Source organism: Pararge aegeria, chromosome 6 (genome assembly GCF_905163445.1).
Source record: "Pararge aegeria chromosome 6, ilParAegt1.1, whole genome shotgun sequence".
Classification (NCBI taxonomy): Eukaryota; Metazoa; Arthropoda; class Insecta; order Lepidoptera; family Nymphalidae; genus Pararge; species Pararge aegeria.
The window spans coordinates 12990336-13014039 of NC_053185.1; the positions used below are offsets into that span (position 1 = coordinate 12990336).

The following is a 23704-nucleotide window of genomic DNA, read 5'->3' on the forward strand; positions in this document are numbered from 1 at the left end:
CAGTTATCTTAGTACCCATAACACAAGCTACGCTTACTTTGGGGCTAGATTGCGATGTGTGTATTGTCGTAGTATATTTATTTATTTATTTATTTATTTATTGGATCATTTTCTACTAAGTTTTAAGCAAGGAAACATCGTGTGAAGTGCATGAATCCTCAAATAGGACGATTCTTAATTTAAAATTTAGATCTCTTGGATCATTTTCTACTAGGTTAATTCTGATCTAAACGAACTAATGACGATGTGCTGGCTTCCCTTTTTTTATGTTTATAGACGAGCGCTTGACTGCAATCACACCTGATGGTAAGCAATGATGCAGCCTAAGGTGGAGCGCGCTTGCCTAGAAGATGCCTATTCACTCTTGATTTGAAGGTACTCATATTGTAGGCACTGGTCTTCCTACCCTGTTCTCTTCTATAAAAGTTTGCCGATATTCATATATATCACAATAATTTTAATTTAAAGCAAATTATAACAGATATCTAAACAACCTAGTACTTACCTCGTTATCGAAATCGGTTTGATTTGAGAGAAGAAGTGATTCTTAAAACGCAATCTCATAATGTAAGCCAACTAAATGACTTGCCCTACATTGTTATCTCGACTTTCATCTGTTTTTGTATCTACAGAATTACATGGTGATTTATCTGGCTCCAAAGCGTTATAGGTAGCCCGTGACGTGACCGATTTGGCTCAAGTTCATGACGAGGAAATCGAAAGTAAGACACGCACTATCGGACTACTTTTCTCTATGAATGCAACGAGGTAAATTTCTATCTCGACCTAGCACGTTCCCGATACTTAATCAGCGACTCTCATCTGACCTCTGTAACCTGTTAGTGGCTATTATCGACCGATATTGTTTATTTGTATGCCTTATTTGGTATGATGTATTACCTTTTGTACTTCAATTGAGTGACTGTTTTTCTATTTTCAAGTAAATTAGCAAGGCCAGTTATAAAGGGAGTAACTCTGCCAGTCAGATATGACTGCAGTATTCATGATAGCCTAGTAGTAAAGGGCTTCGGTTTTACTTTCAGGGTGCCAAGTTAGTACCCACCTCAAACTGTTCTAAGTTCTGTAAGTTATGTGCGTTTTAAGCAATCCACATCAATTGCTTCAACGGTGAAGGAAGACATCGTGAAGAAACCTGCATGCCTGAGAGTTCCCTATAATGTTTTCGAAGGCGTGTGGATTCCACCAATTCGCACTGGGCCAACGCGGACTACGATGTAAACCCTTTTACTTGTGCGAGGAGGCCCGTGCCCTGTTGGGCCGGTAATAGGTTAATATGATGATGATGATGCTGATTGACGACAGTAAAAACCTTTCTTGACATCAATAGTTTTTGTAAATTACCCCAACGGAGTTTTTATAAAAAAAAAAAGTACTTAGTGACAACCGTGGTACGGTACCACCGTTTTATATACAGGAAAACTTCGCAGAACATGCAAAGTAGGCACGACCGACAACTGAGGCACAAGCTTAAACCTCATTCGCCTGTTAATACACTAGCAACCATGACTTTATGACTGTAACACAGCAAAAATTCAATTGATTTATTTCAAGTAGGCGTAATATAAGCACTTTTGAAACGTCAAGTCTGTCTGTGTGAACTCTACCACCGGCTCGCTAGGCAGATTCTACCGAGAAGAAGCCGGCAACAAACTCAGCAGTTGCTCTTTTCCAATATCAACAGTTTACATTTTACATTTTAAAATTCATTTTTCTATCTTTTGAGAGATGAAAGCGGAACCGGATGCTACCAAGCAACCTTTTCATTGAGGAATTGTTCAATTGTATAATAACCTCGCTGTAATAAATGTGTTTTAACACATTCTTTAAATTTATGCATTGGTAGGTCCAAAATTACCTTAGGAATCATATTAGAAAAGCGTATACTCAATCCCACAAATGATTTCTGCACCTTTCGCGGACGATATGCAGACGTCACCAATCGCACTGCAACAACCCTGCTTGTTTGGAGAAATAGGCAGGGCGGTAGCACTTCCCAAAACAAGCCACAAAAAGTTCTTTAAATACTATGGAGTTACGGATTACTACGGCAATAGAAAAAAAAATAAGGTCCTAGCTCATGTTACAACTACATACTTTCAGACGAACACGTCTAAATGAGATGTCATCTTATCTTGTTTTAATTACTTTTCATAGACGTCCACTGCTGGACATAGGTCTTTTGTATGAAGTTCCAAATTCCACGGTTTTGTGCCGCTTCGATCCAGCGACTACCTGCGACGCGCTTAATGTCGTCTGTCCACCTCGTTGGGGTTCGACCAACGCAGCGCTTACCAGTGCGGGGCTGCCATTCCAGCACCTTGGGGGTCCCAAGGTGCTGGAATGCTCATTACTTTTATAAGAAAAATAAAATATGTTTTATTGTGATATTTAATTTTTTTGTATGGTCTCCGAATCGAATTAAAGAGAAACTTTTTACAATCGTTATCCAAGAAACCCATTTTTGAATGACCGATTACAGTTTTTAATTTAAACTGTACAATTAGACTTAGTTGTGCCGAATGTTAAGGTTATTAAAAATGAATTTTATTTAGCACCATTGCAATTACTTCGATTATTAAATTTATTGTACTTACGAGAGAGGCACGTATGTTTCCGGAACTGCAGATGGCCGTCCGAACATCGACAAACGTTATCCAAACAAGCGCTGTAGGCAACTTTGAGTGTGCACTGCTCTGACACTACGCATTCCGATCCCAGTAGAGTTGCTGAAACAAAACAATGCATTATTCTATTACGGATATTTTTATATCTCTATCATCGTCAGTTAATGTTCCTCAGCTTTGCATAGATCTGTCTTAACAAAGAGAAATATATATAGAGTTTATATCCTATGCAGCTTCAAATTAGCTAGCTGGGTAAATATATTGTAGCTAAGTTCATTGTAATTGAATGACACTAATACGTTCATATGCTTTGTAACTCTACATTTCTGCTAAGAAATTCGGCATCCCCTTAGACACCAATAACAGACGGACAAGCAGAGTAGGAAAACTGTTAGATAGAATCGATTATCTAGAAGTTACCACGACAAAGTGAAGTCAGACAAGCCTGTCAAGTGCAGTTATATTTGATTGGGATCAAAACTGAACGAGCAAAATATTTCAGTAGACAAGATTGCATACCTAGTTCCTACCAACAATTTAAGCCTAGGACTTCATGAATTCAAAGACGACCTTAGTTTACTATATTTAGTTAGTTGACGATTCCAAAATGACAACTGTGTTGGTTTCATAAATCGATATTCTTGTACTGGCCAACTATGCGGGCAGCGGGCGGCAAAAGCTGGATGAAAGTCAATATCTGTTGTGGTGGTTTTACTTGGTAAACTCATATCTATCGTGAAATTTAAAAATGGAACGATCTTTTACTCCTGAAGATGGATGTTACCTCCTTGGTTGCCTGACCAAGGAGGTAACTTATCAAAGGTTTTATTTAAATTTCAAAGAAATTTGCAAGTTAAAAATGATTTATTGAAAAAAAAAAACAGATGTACATTTACGCGGGAAATAATTATGTTCGTCATTGGGTTGGTCTTTATTTTTTTTATTGGGGACTTTTATCCTCAAGGACATGCCAGCCCGATAAAAAGTAATTGGATTTGACATAATGAACTCAAGTGAAGACATGTTTAGTAGAAAAGTAGTACAGGTACAAGCCTTGGCCACAACTAGGCATTGATGGACGAACGTGTAAATTTTGGCTCCACATTGTTTGTTGCCTTTTAAATATGAACATTTTTCAGGAATTATATTTGATGTTCCAAAAACGAACGCTATCATTAATGTTTCAAAGGCTGAGCGTTAGCTGTCAGCACTTGAGGCGTAATGAATGAAGGTGGGCAGTGGAAATTGAATGACGAGGTCGTGACCCCGCTCGTTCGCGACCCTATTCCTCTCGCTGCTCAAGTTCACCGTTGCGGTGCGACCTTCAATTTGCATTCAATAATAAACACATTCGTACCACATATTTTTTATTGGAATAGATACCTTTTACAATACTTGCTGTTGCCCGCGACTTTCTTCGCGTTTATTTAGGCTTAAGAGTATCCTGAGTCGGTCACCAGTATGCAAGCTGTCTATTGATAATTTGGCCAAGAGTCATATATGGGTAGCAAAAGTTATTTTTATCATTGCCGTGCGAACTATACGCAGGTGCTTTTCCGGGATAAAAAATCTATGTTCTTAATAATGCGAGCTATTTGACACCGTATCGCAGGATTACTTTTTATCTTCAAATCTTAGATCTAGATCTAGATTTTCCATTTTAAGAGATATAACTTCTATTTCAGCTTATTAAAATAAAATCATTTTCATAAAGTTTTTTCAAACATAAACTTCCATAAAGCTACAGGATTTCTCAACGCAAATCCCTCGTATACATATATACCTTTTTGTGTTTTTTTTTTTTTGCAATAATTGATGGACCAAGCAGACAGTGGCGTTCATAGAGGGTATGCACAGCTTATGCAGATCCTTGTTTTTTATAACTCGTCCTGGAGATTTTCTGCATTTTATATCATCTGCATACCCTGTGCATACCCTCTATGCACGCCACTGCGAGCAGATATCCAAGTGGAAAACAATCGACTATAAAACACTTTACACGGCATGCAAGGTGCACATCCTGCAATACGAGCCTGTACCCTTGAGACCGGAACACAGAATTGCAACCATGCTGCCTAGCAGCAGAAATAAGCATGGCCATAGTATTTCCTCGGACGAACTATGTCACAAATATTAGTTATATATATATTATATCTCTAATCTTGTTAGTTGGTCTCGTTTTTTTTAAACTTTTGTTTATTTGTTACTTGCTGTGCTATTATTTAAAAATGTAGGAAAATTTATTACCTACGTACTTGTAGGAAATCAAATTGCTGTAACTAATCAACGTCCGCGTTTTGTCGACACGGGATAATTTATAGTATTCGGAATGCTATTTTCTAATTCTAATTATTCGAATAGTTACTATCCTATCGTTTAATGATAGTGTTACTAACTTCCCGCTTGTGTAAACAGCACTTTCGAATTATTACCGACTAATGATACTATCGTTTAACAAGTAATTTGGATTGTCAGCGGTCTCTGAATGACTGACAATTTAAGTATGTGGGTACTTAGTTTTTTTTTTTTGTCAGGAATAAAGAACATTTATAATGAATGGGATTTCGTTCATTTCCCTTTTCATTCATTTGGCATAGATTTGATTATGAATTAAATGTTAATAATGTTAGAAAATATGTCAAAAATCGTATTCGAATTTAGAAAGTGCACAGAAATAGTAGTTGCTTACTGCCAAATATTATATAGCTGAAGAGTATAGTATAGTGTTTGTATGTTTAACCGTCGGAACTATCGGTCTGATTTAATAAAATCTTTCTGTGTCAGATTACTTACTCGGAAAGGTTATAGGAACGTCAGGCTTGCGATTCTCTTCAAGAAAAAAAAAGAACTGTTCCAAAAATTCCGCATTAGATTTAATCTAATGCGGAATTTTTGGAATTGAACAGAAATTTTACACAAATATATCCTGAAGATGGACATAGGAATAAGATACTTTTTATCTGATATAAAGGTCTTTGGCATTAATGTTATTCGGCATTATTTGTGGTAATTTAACAGAAGACCTATCCGCGTGGCAGGTGATAGATAATAATCAAGATGACACGGAAACCAGAGAAATGAGAAAAATTCTTGAATGTGAACCAGGTGCCATTTTAACATCCGTGAGAGTTTAAAAGCCCATTGACGATCAAAAGATCGGAGAAAGAAAAGAGCATTTGTAGGTTTTTTATACGGAGCGTATAAATAATAGATACTTGGCTTTAGAGTATATATCTCACACACATAGTAAGACAATACAGAATAATTTAGAATGATGGATGGATTTGACTATGTAGTGTATAATTGTTTAGCTGCGCCCCGCGCTAATACCGCGGGTGATTCACCCGCGAAAGGTTCAATTTCTTGGGCATATCATATTTAAAAATTAAAAATAACAGCCTTTGTACATTTCTAGTATGTCAAATAATAAAAATTATTTACCTATAAGTGCAAAATGTTACTATTGGAGTCGCAAATTCTGTACTTCTGATTTATTTTACAATGCCAAAAGCACTAGTACGACAACTTTTCCATTTTGTTTCTGAGGCTAGACATTGCTACGATTGCGAGCGTACTAATCTCGTTCAAAGGGACAGCAGACATAGTCGTGGGTAATAGCTAATGTAGGATAATGTAAATACCCACAAAAACAAACTATACAAACACTCTATGATTCTCTTTTACTTATTTAAAACATTCGCATAACCAAAGTCGTTAATCATTTTGAGAGCTTTGTGGAATATAATAGAAGCAATTTGAATCTGTTTGAAAATATATAATTTGTAAATGATTTTATCTCGGACAACATCCTTAAATGTGATATATGATTTACATAACGGTATTTAACTTTAATATAAAGCTCATTAAAATTCCGAACATTGTTACATAGTTGTATTTTATCAACGTTACATGTGAATTATGAATCACCGTTACGTTTTATGCGTTAATCTCAATCAAACAATATCACGTAAGAACCAGTAGGTAGGTATTTCGATAAATAATATTGTTTGCTTATTAAACTAAATATGAAAGAATATTAGGTAGGAAGATAGAAGGTGGCTCTTAGATAGGTGTTTTAGTATTAGTAGAGCACACTATATATACACTACTCCTTCGTACCAAATTTAAAGAAATAGGTATACTTGCCCTCGCAATATATTTATAATAATACTATCTTTATTAAACAAAACATAAGTAATTATAAACAAAAAGTCGATATAAACAGTCGACTAATTAGAAACGGACATAAATTAGTGATATCTGCATATCGTCTGAGAAAAGTACAGAAATCCTTTGTGGGGATGGGTATATGCTTTTATAACATGATACCGAAGGTAATATTAGATCTACCTTTACCTGGGTTTAAACAATATATTAAAACACATTTAACAAATCGTGGTTACTACACGATTGATGAATTCCTTAACGAAAAGGCTGCTTGGAAGCAGGCCACTCCGCTCTCATCTCTCACAAAACAGAAAAATTCTAAAGATTGTTAAAATTTAAAATGATATTGAAATAAAAACAATCTGCTGAGTTTCTTGCCGGCTCTTCTCAGTGGAATCTGCCTTCCGAACCGGTGGTAGAGTCACTACAAACAGACTGACTTGACGTTTCAAAAGTGCTTATTAATTAGGCCTACTTGAAATAAATGAATTTTGAATTTGAATTTCAATTACCACCATATTTATTTCTGCAACATTGTTGCAATTCTGTGTACCGGTCTAAAGGGCGTGGTTGCCGGTGTAATTACAGGCACATGAGTCTTTTACACCTACGCTACAGGTTGATGGACACGGGGCAAAACTTTGTCGGACATGTTCTTTGCAGCCTTGCGAAGGTGTTCGCTGTAGGCGATTGTTTTTCCGCTTAATATTACCAGGTGGGTCATTTACTTGGCCTTCTATTACTATTATAAAAAAAGACACATAGTTGGCTCAATATTAATGTCTATGCAAACAAGAAAAATTTACTGACTTTGAAATAATAGCCTGTGGGCTAATATGTTTAAACGATACCATATCCGAAATAGCCGCTTTTAATTCTAAGTATTCATATTTTTGTCCAGGATAATGTAACGTTCATAACAGATTACATATATTTATTGCAGGTTAGTCTTATAATATTCCGTAAATTAGGGGTTGGAAGGTTGTATAAAAGTCGAAAATAATGCTCTGTAGTTGATATAAAAAAAGTCTGCGATACCATAACCTATCTCTTATACAGAAACCATAATGCTTTTTATTTCGATTTCTTAAATTTAAATGTGATTTCCAACCAACATTTTTAGGCATAGAAAATGAATCAGTTTCAAAGAAGAGTTACGACCGTTTTCATTAAACCGCCATCGCTTAAATCGAATGTCTAATTATGAGACATGTATATAGAAAATAAAACGTTTAACCAACTCTCAAGTGAACGGGTATGCCTAGAAATCTCCTTAAGTAAGGCTTTACTTATTTAGGCATTGCCTTGTTCTCATACGTGAAAACAGGTATCAGTTTATTAATAAGGTATGTCGATACTCCTTGCCCTTATTGCATATTATTTGGTGGCAAAGTTATTAGCGCTATATTAGACTTTCTTATTAAGCCTGCTACTATGAACGTTCGAAATGGGTGTGTGTGTAAAGTGTTCTCGTGGCCAATATAGGCCATTACTTAAAGTGCATTCTTATGTGGAAATCGCTAAAAATATGACATTTTCAAGACCTTGATTCATTTTTTCAGTTTAAAACACAACACGAATTAAGAACATTTGTATTTAAAAAAAAAAACAACTATACCTGTACTTCATATTTCAAAGCACTGGAACATATAATTTATGAAGTTGGGATGCTACTTTACAAATTGAAGTTAAATGTTAATCGTGACAAGTTTCGTCACAGAAATAACTTTAATTTTGATAAAATTGCGTTCGTGTTATCAAATCAATCTAACAAGACAAACGCGGTCACTAAGGCGTTCTGTCAAATTAGGGCGGAGATTAAAAAGTTATGATTGGAAAACGAAAACTGCACGAATTACATTTTCACGGTCGCCGATCCGTAACCGATGCAATAAACGCGAATGTTTCGTCTATGTGCTTCATTTTATTGGGATTTGTGTGTTGTGTGGTAGCAAACTGTTACTACCTTACTTATCGATTACCGGCCCACTACGTACGGGTCTCCTTCCTATTTATTTTTTTTGTTTCGCAATTTTTTTTTTTTTGTTTTTGTGAGTAGCTGATTAACCCTAATTGTTTTAACAGCGTAACGTGGGCTTGTTGGCGTGCCTCGGAGTTGGGCTCTGCCACGAAGAGTTTGAACCCTAGGGCTCGAAGAAGCGAAGGGATCGTCGGACTTAGGCCTAACCTCGGCTCTGGTGACGATTGGAGTGATAGGGTTACGGAAGGTGATTAGGTCGAGGTGTGATCCCACGTCCAGCTGACGTTAGAAGTAGGGGGCCTCGTCTTCGCCGGCAAAAACGTTGTGCAGAGGTTGATTGTGTGTTCTGATAGGGAGCATTGTCAGTAGTAATCCGATCGTCAGGGTCGTGTGAAGGATATGTCTAGGCCTACACTTGTTGAGAGTGGCGCTAAAGTTGGGTGAGTAAAAAGAAGCCGCAACGTTATGTCCACCACGCTGGCTAAGCGCGGATTGGTGGACTTCACACGGCTTTGAGAACATCATGGAGACCTCTTAGGTTTCCTCACGATGTTTGGTTCACCGTTAAAGCAAGTGATATTCAATTGCTTTAGTCGCATATAATTTAGAAAAATTATAGGTGAGCGCGGAGGTTTGAATTCTCCACCTCACGAAAGTGAAGCCGAAGTCCTGACAAAAAGGCTATCACTGTTTCACGTTACATAATATGGAGACCTACAATTTAATTTAGATTGAACAATTCTGAAGTTATTCGATATCACTATTTTTTGTGATGTTACGTGATTTAATTTAAAATAAGTATATGTAGGTATCTACGTGAGGTCTTAATTCGCCAAGGTAGTTCAGTAGGTATACATATACCTTTTTTGTGATTCAGTAGGTATATGTATACCTAATGAATCACAAAAAAAATGTTAAATATTTGCAAATCAACCAGTATCTCAACTTTTAAGTTCTACTTATTGATACTGTCCTAAACGAAGATATGTAGTTGCCCTGCAACTTAGTGCAATGCTCATGCGAAGAATCTGCTGCAGTAGCCGCATAGCTGCATAGTTCCGTCCAGTGCGCTTAGACATTTACCCACAGGCTATTTTGGAAACTTTATGGTATAAACGGGTTAACAGTACGTGCCAAGTCTTTGAAGTGGCCGATACCCTCCTTTTGGCATGAGCCGCTTTTTAATATTTTGTTTTACATCCTACTAGCTGTTTTCGCGGTTTCATCCGCATTAATCCTATCTAAAGGATGTTATATAAAAAGGCTTTTAAATTCCCCTTGAAGGCTACCCTTTTTTGGGATAAAAAATAGTTTTTACACTGAAAAAACAAGCATTCCGCATTTATAATATTAATATGGTATAATACCAGCTTACCATATTATTTATTTAAACAAGAAAGTAGGTTATTTATGTAAATAATGAATATATATGTATTTTATTGAAAGTTACAATGTAGGTACTTAGATATTTTATGCAGTGTATTTTATGTGGGTTAATGATCAACAGTGTTTTACCGTAGAGTTAGATTGTTGTAAACTTACATACATGATGCATGGCTTAGTAAAAATTAGAAAACTTGTAATTTAAAATGACTCTACAGACTACATTCACCCTAGTCACTTTAAATAAAAAACCGGCGAAGTGCGAGTATAACTCGGACACGAAGGGTTCCGTACTATTATCAATAAAAACGGCAAAAAAAAAAAAATATGGAAGGCCCTTTAAATATTCTTTGTTTTTGTTATTTTTATAGCAGCAACAGAAATAGATTATCTGTAAAACCTTCAACTGCCTAGCTACTCGTATTTCGGTTCAAGCAGTATAAGATACAAGCCTGGTGACAGACAAAAAACAGAAAGGCGGACGGGCATCGGAATCTTACTCGTAGTAATAGTCTCCCGTTTTGCACTTTGTATACGAAAACCTAAAAAGGCTTTTAAAGAAGTACAGGTGCTGAATTTGGCACATACTTTATATATTTACACTCTTTTGCCAGCTGTTTTTTCTGCAGATTTATTTTCGCGTAAGCAGCGCGCTATAGTAGGTACTAAAGCGTTATATACAAAATCAAATAACGGAAAACCTGAAAAACCAAGTAGCTATTAAGTCTCAATGGGAGTAACAAATGTTTTATGTTTGATTCAAATACAAACCCGTTCGAGAAATTTGTATAATTATAAACTTAATCAACAATTATTTAATATGCTAAACAGTCTATTGAGTAGATAAGAAATTAATCGTGGAACCGTTTTCGGGTCATTTCTTCTGTCCGTAGTAGATACATAATATTGGATAGACGCAGGCGTTCAGATAAAGTAAAATTAAGGTAAAGCCCAAAGCAATTTGTTCGGTTGTTTTAAGTAATGGTTAAAACCATATAGCCATCTAAAACGCTTAACACCCGTGTTACTTTACTATCTCTTTAGGCGATGTTGATTTAATAAAAAAAAAAACCATTATAATACGTCAAAAATAATTCTTAAATGAAGAAGAACCCAGATTTTATTCGGTCTTAGCACTGACCTCTATTCTGCTGTAGTAATAGAGGTCAGTGGTTCTTAGATACGAAAAAGGAATTTGACAGATTGGCTTTATATACCAAAGTTAAGTTGGATAACTAGGTCAGATACGAATGGGGGACTGGTCTAGATATGACATATTTGGATATTTCTTTTCATCGGCATCATATTAAGCAATGAACACGCTCTGAATATAGGTATTTTGCAGAGAGTTCCAAATACCAAGATCTTGTTCCGCTTGGATCCAGCGGCTTCCTGCGACTCGTTTGATCGATCCACCTCTTCGGGGGTCTACGAACGCCGTCTTTACAAGGAGGCGTCCCCATTCCAGCACCTTGGGGACCCAACGTCCATCGGTACTCAAGCTATGTGCCCCGCCCATTGCCACTTCCGCTTCGCGACTCATTAATGTCGGTAACTCTGGTTCTTCTGCGGTTCTCGTAGAGATACTCCAAGCATACTCTCTCCATCGCCCGCTGAGTGACCCTGTGCCTTCTTCTTTTACTACATTACAAAATCCGTTATCCGAAATATTGACAAGAGCAGCTCGCCTCTGCTAATAAAACGCGTGCAAGTTAAGTGAAGAACTGTAAAGTAATTTTGCGAGTACGAGGTTTAATACAGATTTATTGGCGCAAGTACATACGTCTACGGTTTGTTTGTTGGGGCGACCGCAATATTATCTTGTCTGCAAATTGATATTTGTGTTTTACGATAAACGTAGTTTTATTACATGTACCTTTTGACTACATATTATACTGTTTTGGCTTCAAAGCAGAGCATTTCCTAAACTCGGTTTAAATATTACTTACATAAAGTACCTACTTTAGGTAAGTAAACCTCCTGATAATAAAATTATTTTCATTACTTCTTAGAGTAAAATATGTTATTGAAATAGTGGGCTTACAAAAGTAACATACCTATTAAATCAATGTTTCAAAATCATCATCATCATCACATCAACCGATAGACGTCCACTGCTGGACATAGGTCTTTTGTAGGGAGTTCCAAGTTCCACGATTCTGAGCCGCTTGGATCCAACGGCTACCTGCGACGCGCTTTATGTCGTCTGTCCACCTCGTTGGGGGTCGACCAACGCTGCGCTTACCAGTACGGGGCTGCCATTCCAGCACCTTGGGACCCCAAAGTCCATCCTTTCTCCGAACTATGTGCCCGGCCCATTGCCACTTAAGCTTCGCGACTCGTTGAGCTATGTCGGTAACTTTGGTTCTTCTACGAATCTCCACATTTCTGATTCGATCGCGTAGAGATACTCCGAGCATAGCTCTCTCCATCGCCCGCTGAGTTTCAAAATAACGCCTGTTAATATAATTGTAAAGAAAAAACGAGCTAAACTATTCTATTAGTAAGTGTGAGTATATATAAACTTACAATAAAGAGTAACGAAAAGTTTGTTAAAATTACTTACAGGAAGAGTGAAAGAAATCTAAATAAAAGTTCTCAGTCAACCCATCATATAGACAAATGACAAAAATTTCCCCTATGTTCACGCATAAATTTTAATTCGGTGCACAAATATTTTAAAAAAACTTCTCATCAAGACGTTCTGCCTATGAAACTGTAAAAATATAAACAGACAGACAGGCATAAATTTAAAAAAACCAATGTTTGGCTGTCCCATCAATACACAGACAGACAGTTTAATTATATTGAGGTATTTGTTGTTTTTAGTAAAGTAATAAGTAGGTAAGTGCAATTTTTTTATCACATAATATTTTTTTTATCTAAAAGAAAGCGAACACGTTATACACGACATCCGACTTAACGGGACCACTTAAAATGAATAATAAAACAATAAAATATTTTTGCAATTAAAATACGTAAAGTATAATTATATAACATGAAAGATTTAATGGATTTAAAAATCAATTTACATGTTATTAATAACTTAATAGAATAGAAAACGAAAGCATGTACATACCTAATGGCACTTTGAATACAAACACTTCTACTTTCATACTAATTATATTTATTACTGTTAAAATACCAACAACACTGTAAAGCTAAGATGTTTTATAAGTGTAGATGCGTTATTCACAGTACAGGCGATGTTGAAGCAAGTTAATTATTTAGTCACGCACTTTTTTGTGTCTCAGCTTTTACTTATTTTCGGGTACTTAATAATTGAATTCATTTATTTGCTTAAAACATGAAAACATTTCCTACGAGTATAAATATATGTTAACGAAATTTTATTCAAAAAATGATTTCCTGGATTTAAACACCTACGAATTCAATACAAAAATATAATATATATATTTATAATAGCGCGACAAAAGCTAGTTATACAAGTAACTGTACAGGAAATAAAAAAAAAAAATCATGCATATCGTTCATAGATACAGCTGCTGTCACTTTTGTTCGGCATGCATGAGTAACATTAAAGGCTGACATTTTTAAATTCATTATTTGTTGGCTGATTGTGACCCTTCTATTTTTAAATGGTCATAGGTGTAAATATATAGGCATTTGGATAGGCATAATAAGTGGTTTGCATGAAAGCTGTAGCGCAGCATATGACAGCTACCATTTAACTAGGGTTGCCAACTTTTGAGAGAGGGTTTAAAATAAAATAAAGATTACCAATATAATATACTAGCTTTTGCCCGCGGCTTCGCTCACGTTAAGTTTTATTTTTGATTTGTTAAATTTACTACAAAGGGTTAAAAAACGGTCTTGCTGCTTATAGAAAAATATGAACGGAAATTACTTAGAAAATCAGAAACTTTCATATAAATTTTGATCCCCTATGAAATACGTATTTCTTTATTATAAATCGAAAACCTAAAATCAAAGTTTAATTGATGTAGCTTGAAAAATAAATTGATAAATGAAGAATTTTTTACAAACTTTCATCCCATATTTAACCCTGATAGAATTTAAAAAAATCCTTTCCTAGCGGACGCCTACGTTGTAATAACTATCTGTGTGCAAAATTTCAGCCCAATCCGAATAAACTCAGAAACTAACATGAAATGAAAAAAAAATGTTACCCCCGTCAGTTCTTGAAAGAAACACAAACTGGAGGTGATGGTTATCCGCTGTATAGACGACGAATGCCAGTTGATGGAGGACACACAACAACTATCAATGTTAAAAATGTACCTGTCAAAATTGATAACAAATGGATTGTGCCTTATACTCCAATACTTTCGAAATCATTCAATGCGCATATCAATGTAGAGGTCTGTAATTCCGTAAAATCTATCAAATATATATGTAAATATGTAAATAAACCTGTTTTATCTATTTACATAAATAATTAATTAGTTAATTCTTTTCTATTTACAATTTAAATTAACTATTTATTATTATTAAAGTCTTGAGTATACTTACTAATTAAGAGTATTATTGACTTTCATTAAATTACACTTACAATTAAAATTACAAATCAAATTTTTTAGTACATGATCATGTTATTTTAAAATAATAATTATAAGTTATTTTTTATTTTATTGCTTAATTTTTATTTTCAATAACAAATGATATATTTGAAGTTAACTGATTTGCTTTTTAAATAAATTATATTTTTTTGTTTACAAAAGAAGGTTAGTTATTTCTTTTATTTTCTTATTTAATATAAGTTGTAAAATAACTCATTGAATTTAATGAGAAAACATTTTATTGCATTCATTGTCGCATATAAAATTTTGAATCAGTTGATCGCTATAGAACTTAATGCATTGAAGCGCTATATGATGGTGATATTTAATAACATGGACATCATATTTACATTCTCCGTGGAAAAATACATGGTCATACCAATTTTTATGACAATCGGTTGAACGGGGCGGAAGTCGATACTTGACAGCGCCGCCTGGTGGGGAGTTACATCAATGGACATAGCATGTTCGTTTTCTCCGAGGGAAAATACATGGTCATACCAATTTTTATGACAATCGGTTGAACGGGGCGGAAGTCGATACTTGACAGCGCCGCCTGGTGGGGAGTTACATCAATGGACATAGCATGTTCGTTTTCTCCGTGGAAAAATACATGGTCATACCAATTTTTATGACAATCGGTTGAACGGGGCGGAAGTCGATACTTGACAGCGCCGCCTGGTGGGGAGTTACATCAATGGACATAGCATGTTCGTTTTCTCCGTGGAAAAATACATGGTCATACCAATTTTTATGACAATCGGTTGAACGGGGCGGAAGTCGATACTTGACAGCGCCGCCTGGTGGGGAGTTACATCAATGGGCATAGCATATAAACCTTCTCCGTGAAAAAATACATAAGCATACCAATTTTCATAATGATCGGTCAAATAGTTTCTGAGTTTATCGATGACATATATACAAACATCCTCTTTTATATATATAGATAAATTAGCATTTTATTTTAATTGTATGGTTATTTGTGCCCTTTGAAACCTTTGACAAGTTTTCATAATTTAAAAAATAATTGTTCGAATTTAAAAGTTCTGAATTTACATTTAGACGTGACTGCTGGCGATTGCGTTAAGAAATATTAGAGTTTGGTTTGGGGATATATACATTTAATATACTTTCTTTCCTGGTTGTTTGCTGTGGGCTCTTCTTAGATCAGGGCGCGTTTGGAACTCTCTTAGCTTTAGGTTTAAGTTGGCGAACGAAGTTATCACCATCCCCTTACAATTATGTAAACATAATAATATTCACAGTTAAATAATAGTATTACAATCTATTAATATTTAAGATTAAAGTACGCCTACATGAAATAGAGTACAATACTTTATTTAAGTGGCAGCCCTACACTTAACTTAACTTACACAACGCATAAAACGACATTATCATTAATTTTTGCAATTATATTCTAGTTGATCAAATATCATATTATTATCAAATGTCATCATCACATGGCAGCACAGAATTATTGATCGAAAAAATTGGCGAGATGTCTTCTTATTAACGTTGGAATTCATAAATAAACCTCTGGGGTTTCCTACCATCGCTTGAAGCAGAATTATTTTAATACTGTTGACGATTTCTGTTGAGATAATTATAATACGTACTTTGGGACCCCGACTCAGGATTTCCAGGTATCGTAAGGACATATCAAACTGTAATTTTTAAATAATAGTGCGATACTACTGCTGTTTTAGAACTGGTGCGATTGAGGTTTGATGTGGAATCACCATTTCAAATCTATTTAGTTTGACAAGAATTTATATGTTTTCAGTAGAGTCTATTTGTGAGTTTTTGTTGTTGTTGTTACGTTTTTATTTGTTTATATGATTACTTTAAAAAACCTACTTGCACTACTTATTTGTTACATACTTGTGATTCGCGTTATTAAATGCAAGAACGGTAAAAGATTTTGTAATTAATTGTATCCCAGTTAGCTCAACATAGTTTATATACATCTACCGGGTAAATGTGCCTAGCGGGATACAGGCGAGATCCTGGTTCCAAAGGTTGTCTGACTGGATCTACCACTGCAGTTGGAATCTTTAAGATGACAAATATCCCCACATACCTAATCATTGATATCATAATTAGAAATGCTGAGATATTGGAATGAAAAATCACACTAATTTATTTTAATACATGAATGTTTATTAACCTATGTTTGGGTGTTGGTTTCCGTAGTTAACAAGAAACTCTTATAATTATTATATATAGTTTCGCTATGTCCGTCTCTCTGTCTGTCTGTCTGTCTGTCTGTCTGTCTGTCTATCCGCGGCGTGAGTTGTATATGTGTATTTTTATCATGATCAGCTGTCCGATTCACTAATTTTTCAACAAGTAGCCATCTCGTCGACTTCATACAAAGTAAATTACTAAAATTTATTAGGAATCGACAGACAGTTGGACAGTTTTCAACTTATTACATATTTTGTTAGAGTATATAAACAAGTTAGCAACAGTTGGAATGATTAGTGAATCCGGTATCAGTGCTATTGGCAAGTCAAATATGTAGGTACTCATATGCCAAGGACAAACAAAACACACAGACAACCTTTCGTATTTATTGATTGATATAAATGACGGCCTCTCGTACCTGGCCTGGACCTGGCGTAGTGGTGAGAGATGTGTCATTTTGAAGTAGACGTCCGGAATTTGATACCAGGCAAGGGTAATTTGAGAATTAATTATTTCTTAATTTTCTGGTCTGATGGGAAGGTTTGGCCATGCCTAGTTAGTCTACAGCCAAAGACATGCATCTAAGTGGTTTAACTTTCAGGTAATTTTCCACAAAGAAACCGATTAGGGGTATGGATTTGATATACTCGTAACCAACAGGTTATAGTTTAGACTGCATTATCTCTTACCACCAGTTGAGATTGCAACTAAGGACTTGTAGTGCAATAAAAATTATATAAGTATTATAAATATGGAGACATACATACCTACCATCATGTAGTTTTTTTTTGTTATAATTGGATAATAATATGAACCTAATATGTATTTAAAGTATGAGCAAAATGAACAAAACATCTTTTTAAAACTAGGGAAAAATCCGGCATGCCAGTTGAAATAACACTTAAAGTTTTTAAAGTTATAAATAGATATACGTACCTGACCAGTAAAACGGGTAAGACAATGGAACATAAAGCAGAATATAAATCCAAATTGTCTGAGCGTATTTTATTATAAGACTACTTTTGCCTGCGACCTCGTCTGCGTTTTACGGGGTTTTATAAATTACGAGGGAACCTTGTGTTTTCTAAGGATAAAAAGGATTTTATGTCAGCCTCCAGGATGAAAGTTATCTTTATGCAAACTGTTATGTTGTTTATGTTGGCCCCGTTGGGCAGACGGGTTGATGATCGCAGTAGATGGTATGAGTAGAACAGAGGACGCTTCTTCCCGTTCTTCGTTATGTTTCCTTAGTCGCCTCGTACGACTCCCGCGGGAGAAAAGAAAGGTGGTGGTGACAACTGTATTCAACACCGACGACACCAAAAGACGCAGCCGAGATTGGTTGATTTTATTTACTTACAAACACTTACATATTAATACAATCGTTTTTTTCAATACAATTCCCGGCAAATTTTTCTAGATAAAAATTCCATCTCCGGAATACAAGCTTAATATTTCATCTAGACCGCAACAGTGGTAACAAACAAAATACGTTCCAAAGATAGCACTTACACCGAGACAGGTAGGTGCCTAGTTACCTACTCATAATACAAGGTTATTTAAAATCTGCAATTTTTTATTTATATGCACTTAACCTACACTTGGGACAAGTATCAGTACAATACTTGTCCCAAGCGTAGGTTATCACAATATAGTAAACATTCAATATTTTAACTAAATTGCTAGCGTTGGTGCAGCGTCTATGCTCGCAAACTGTCTCTCTTATATGAGAGTAGGCCTGTGTCCATCAGTGGGACCCTAATAGACTGTAGAATATGTGGATAATACTAGATTCCGATCATTTTGTGTCACACTCATATATAAAAGAGGCCACGCAAGCGTAGCCAAAGACTTTGGTGGGTTCAGTCAAGGAAGTTCCTGTTCTTCTCTCCTGCATTGCTTGCCAAACAGCAGAGAATTGGATGATACATATTTTGTGTCAAATATGAGAATTGAAATCCAGTAAATACGTATCTACCAAAGTAAGAAATAATTTCACATCATTGTTGTTACATTTTCGTATTACGAGTAAAAGTAAAAGAAAGTCAAATATTTTTAAGCGTTATTGTTGTAAGTGTTTTAAGTATGTACAGAAAGTTAAGCAAAATGTTCACAGGAAATAACTTAATTCTTACACGGTATTTTGTATAAAGGCTACTTTATAATAAGTAAGTGAAATGCCGGTTTCGTTTTGGAATATTCTGGTCGCAACTATTAACTATAGTTGTAAAGTTCGAACCACGAAGCAAAATTAAATGCCATGCCGTAAAGTTTTAAATTTAACAAGCATATGTCTGTTTATATCACCAGCTTAACAGCTTTAAGCAAATTAAATGTGTTGATAATCCAACGATACTTATTATTTATCTTTTAAATAAAAATAAATAAATATACAAACATTTTCCAGTAGTGGGAATCGAACCCTTGGGCTCAGAAAGCAGGGTCGCTGCAAACTGCGTCAATCGGCCGTCAAATATTATATTTTATAGTTCAATAAGCGATTATTTAAAGTGTTTGAAGAAATCTTCAAACACTTTAAATAATCGCTTATTATATAAGAAGCAAGGCAACGGCCAAATTCAGGACTGTAGGCATTAGCCCTTATGTTACTAAATTAACAGAGAATTGCGCTTTTATCACTTAGAACATTAGACAATACTGGGGAACGTTATAATTCCCCTTCAAGGAAGTCCCAGACAAGGAGGCGATGCCTCGAAAATAGAAGAACCCACACTACTATATAAAGTAACTACATACTATATGATATGTAGAGTAAAGTTATGATTATGATGATAAAATAAAACAAATTGGTACCTAGAATCTAGATGGCCTACTAGTTAACTACTGGGAATGTAACTTATGTATGTACTGTTACTCATAGAAAGTAAAATATTTTTTTATTAAATGTACTATAGTTAGACCAGATATTTAAAGTATTTATGGTATGCTTAAAGTATATATTAGTTTTTTTTAATTATTAATTGTATTGTTTTATGTGTAGACCTAGTTTGGTTTATGTATAAGTATGTATGTTTTTAACAGCGTTCTCCCTTTTTGTTTTCTTTTTACATTTCGTAATCCTGGAAAACTAAGGTTGCCTGGTAGAGATAGCTACTTGGCGATAAGCCCGCCTTTTGTATCCTTATACATGAAGTGTATATTTTTTCTTTATGTGGAGTACAAATAAAGATTATAAATCATGAAATATATTTTAACAACAAATTTTATTAAAATGGCTGTTATTATACTTACATTGGAGGCATGTATTGTTGTCAACCTGCGCGTAATAAGGTTGGCATGCGCACATTCCGCGTGTGCAATGCGCGTTTGTTACGCTACAGTCTGCGCTGGAACGGCAACTTAAACCCAAAGACGATCCGTTGACTAGTACAATCTGTAAAAAAACAAAAAACTTATATATCGTGTGTCAAATCCTTATAGGTCAATGATTAGGCTATGGACTATGCCGGACTACAAACAGTTAGTTTGACTCATGACTTACTAAAGTATGTAGTTTTTTTTTTAAATTTACATATAAAACGACGGAATAAAAAAAAATATTGCGTAATATCCAATACATTTTATTTGTGTGCCCTAATATGTGAGCTGTCACAGTAATGTTACTGTAAAAGCTTACTCCTTTTTTTCTTTAAAAAATTGGTTCTAAATTAAATTGTTCAGTACGTCTCGTGTAAGTTTCAAACGTAGCGTAACGTGAACGTAACGTAGCTACGATTTTTTCGGACTAGTATATGAATAAAATAATGATATCTATCACGACTAAATAACGTTCTATTTGGAATGACAGATTTACGCTGAGGCTGACATGTGACAATCAAAAAATTAAATTTTATTCCTATAACTGTAGTTACATAAAAAGCTAAGAAATCTAATGTAATTTACTACGCATGATGCAATCTCCAGTGATTCCTACCATAATGCAAAAAGGATCATACAAATGTATCCTGTTATCTCGGAGAAATCAGTGTACCTATGTTTAAAACTTTTATAAACAAACATTAGTGTGTACATTTCTGCGAACAAGTGATTTGTAAGGTATCTCGTTGTGTATCGTAGAGAGCTCGTAAAGGAGTCGTAAAACCTCAGCTGAGATTAAAAGAGGGACCGTTCCCTTGATGACATCCTGCAAATGACTAGTAATAATGAACAAGTATTAGTTATTCCCGTTGAGTGTACGTAACGACCCGACGTATATACTTATCCGTGTCTAAGGTACAGTTACATGGAAAAGTGTATATAATCAAATTTGGAAATTACAGGTCTTATTTAACGTTTAGTCCATTCATGGGCCAATTCGTGTGTGTATGCCCATTGTGCATATATCTAAATCGAATGCGATTTCAGAGATTGCATGCAATCCGCGGTTTCCCACCTGCAAGTACGTTGCGCAAGTCATGCCAACTCTATCGAACAACCGGCGCTGTGTAAGCTAATGGCCTAAGTTACTTGCAAGAGCTACTGGTGCAAGCTACATGTACAAGATACTTCGGTGCAAGCAATATGTACATGTTATTTGATAGAGCTAGCCCACAGATTAGCCCGCTACCTTCTCAGACTGCATCATCACTTACCACTAGGTTAAATTGTAGTCGAGGGCTAACTTGTAGTGGATTAAAAAAGAAACATAACTACAATGTTGGATCTGCGAGCTACAATAGATCGAAGGATCTTTAAGACTAAGAGTCCTAAATACCTTTTTTTACAAAAGCAATATTTACCTGCTTAGAAATAAATAAGTAAGTATCAAGACACTACGTGATACATCACCGGCGTGGGCCTGGCGGATATCCTCATATACGTGAAGACGCGTAAATTGACTCGCCAATTGCCCACTATGACAATACATGCAAAATAGACTAATCTCGGATTAACTCTGCCTATTAGGTATCGAAATACAAGCTTGTACTGAAATTCCAGTTGAAGGAAAAACATTGTTTTGGATCCATTGATATCCATTATTATGTTCTAATCGTATTAGAACACGTACATTATACGTAGGAAAAGTAAATGTCCGAAGAAGATTAGTTACGGGGCGTAACTAAAACTCTTATATTTTTTGTTTATTTCTTTTTCTTGTCTTATACTCTTCGTATTGTTTAGCCCGTACAGAAAAAAATCTACGGACTAGTTCAAATTTTCTGTATATTTAGTTAACGTATGTTTTAACCTTCTAGATGCAATACTCTCCGCTTATTTTGCTTGAGTTACGAGTAAGTTTAAAATACCGTAAGTTTTCATATATAAGCATATGAATTATCGAAAGCAAAAAAAAAAAATGCTACACAAAAATTCAAAATAAATGTTTACAAATATACACTTCTGAAGTTAATATTTAAATGATCTTATCTAAAATCTTTAGATCTACTAATGAAGTTAGTACTTAGAGCCATCCTTATCGTTTGGGAAGAATAGAAAAGGGATAGTACTACTGAATTTCATCTTTGATGTCCTTTGGCATAGTGCTAGACTGTGAAACTCCTAGTCCTTAGACGTCTCAGTTCCGTTGACGTCGCTTATTGCTTAGAATGACGTTTGCAGGACGGACTACCCTTATATAGGTGTATCGATTTCCCATAAATACCATAGCACTCTATTTATAATGCTTTCTAGAGCCTTCCCCTACGGCAAATTAAATTTGAAAGAAACGGTTCAGAAACGTATATATCTATAAGTTATTCAAGCTCCGGAAACATGGAATTATTCAGAAAGGAAGAAGGGTCCGACATGTTGCGTTGTTCCATAATTTACTAGTAGGTAAGTTTCTTTTATAACGTAGATATCAACCGTTTGATAGAAGAAAATTTTATGCTTTGAATAAATAAGAGGGTAAAATACGAAATGAGTGTAGGGAAAACTTTCCTTTGACATCATTCCTATTGTTTTTCTTTTATTCCCCGCATTATTTGTTTTACGTTTGATACTATTTAACCTTGAACTGTGCTCCTTTGAGTTTTATACTAGAGGCATGCAATATTTAAGTCCGGAATATTATATACCTTTACAGTGTACTCATGAGGAGCAGGCATTTCTTCATAAAACTACGACTACTTCAGCACTCTACTAATCGCACCAAATAGAGTTCTCGTATACTTGCATATGAGATGACGTAATTTACACACAAATGTTCATAATTTCAATTTAATAAATCCTTGGTTGAAGCGGTGATAGCAGTGGGTAGGAGCTCGACTTCACTTTCGGGGGGGCGAATCCCAGCACGCATCTTTAACTTTTCTAAGTTATGTGCGTTTTAAGAAATTAAAATATCACTTGCTTCGACGGTGAAGGTAAACATCGTGAGGAAACCTCCATGCCTGAGAGTTCTCGGTAATGATCTAAAAGGTGTTTGGAGTCCGCCAAACTGTACTGGGAGCGTGTTGGAATACGGCCTTAACCCCTTCTCATTGTGGGTGGACCGTGCCCTGTGGGCCGGTAATGGGTTGATATGACGAAGTTCTTTGACCACGTCATTTATATAATAAGTCAAGCATTGATTTGATATTATATTATTTAATTCGTAATCTCGCTGAAGACAAGGAATAAACGGTCTTATTATTTTGGAGTATGATCCGTAATAATTCAAACAATTATAAGAATTAAATCACAAAATTTAACGGTGAAGGTCCCCATCATGAGGAAACGTGCACTCTGCATGCCTGTGAGGTCCCCATAATGGTCTCAAAGGCTTGTGAAGTCTGCCAATCCGCACTTGGCCAGCGTGGTAGATAACGGCGTAAGTATTTATTTTAATCCATCATTAAGGTAGAACCTGGGACAATTCT

The 23704-nt window shown here is 35.3% G+C and overlaps 1 protein-coding gene across 1 annotated transcript in view; it reads right to left on the reverse strand.

Annotated features, from left to right (window-relative positions):
- The window catches only part of LOC120624299, a 64448-nt gene that overhangs the window by 11126 nt on the left and 29618 nt on the right, over positions 1-23704 (reverse strand). The window contains exons 3-4 of the mRNA XM_039890764.1: positions 20157-20298; positions 2616-2747 (exon numbers count right to left, since the gene is read on the reverse strand). Coding sequence (XP_039746698.1) covers positions 2616-2747; positions 20157-20298 — 274 coding nt within the window. The remainder of the gene's footprint in view (positions 1-2615; positions 2748-20156; positions 20299-23704) is intronic.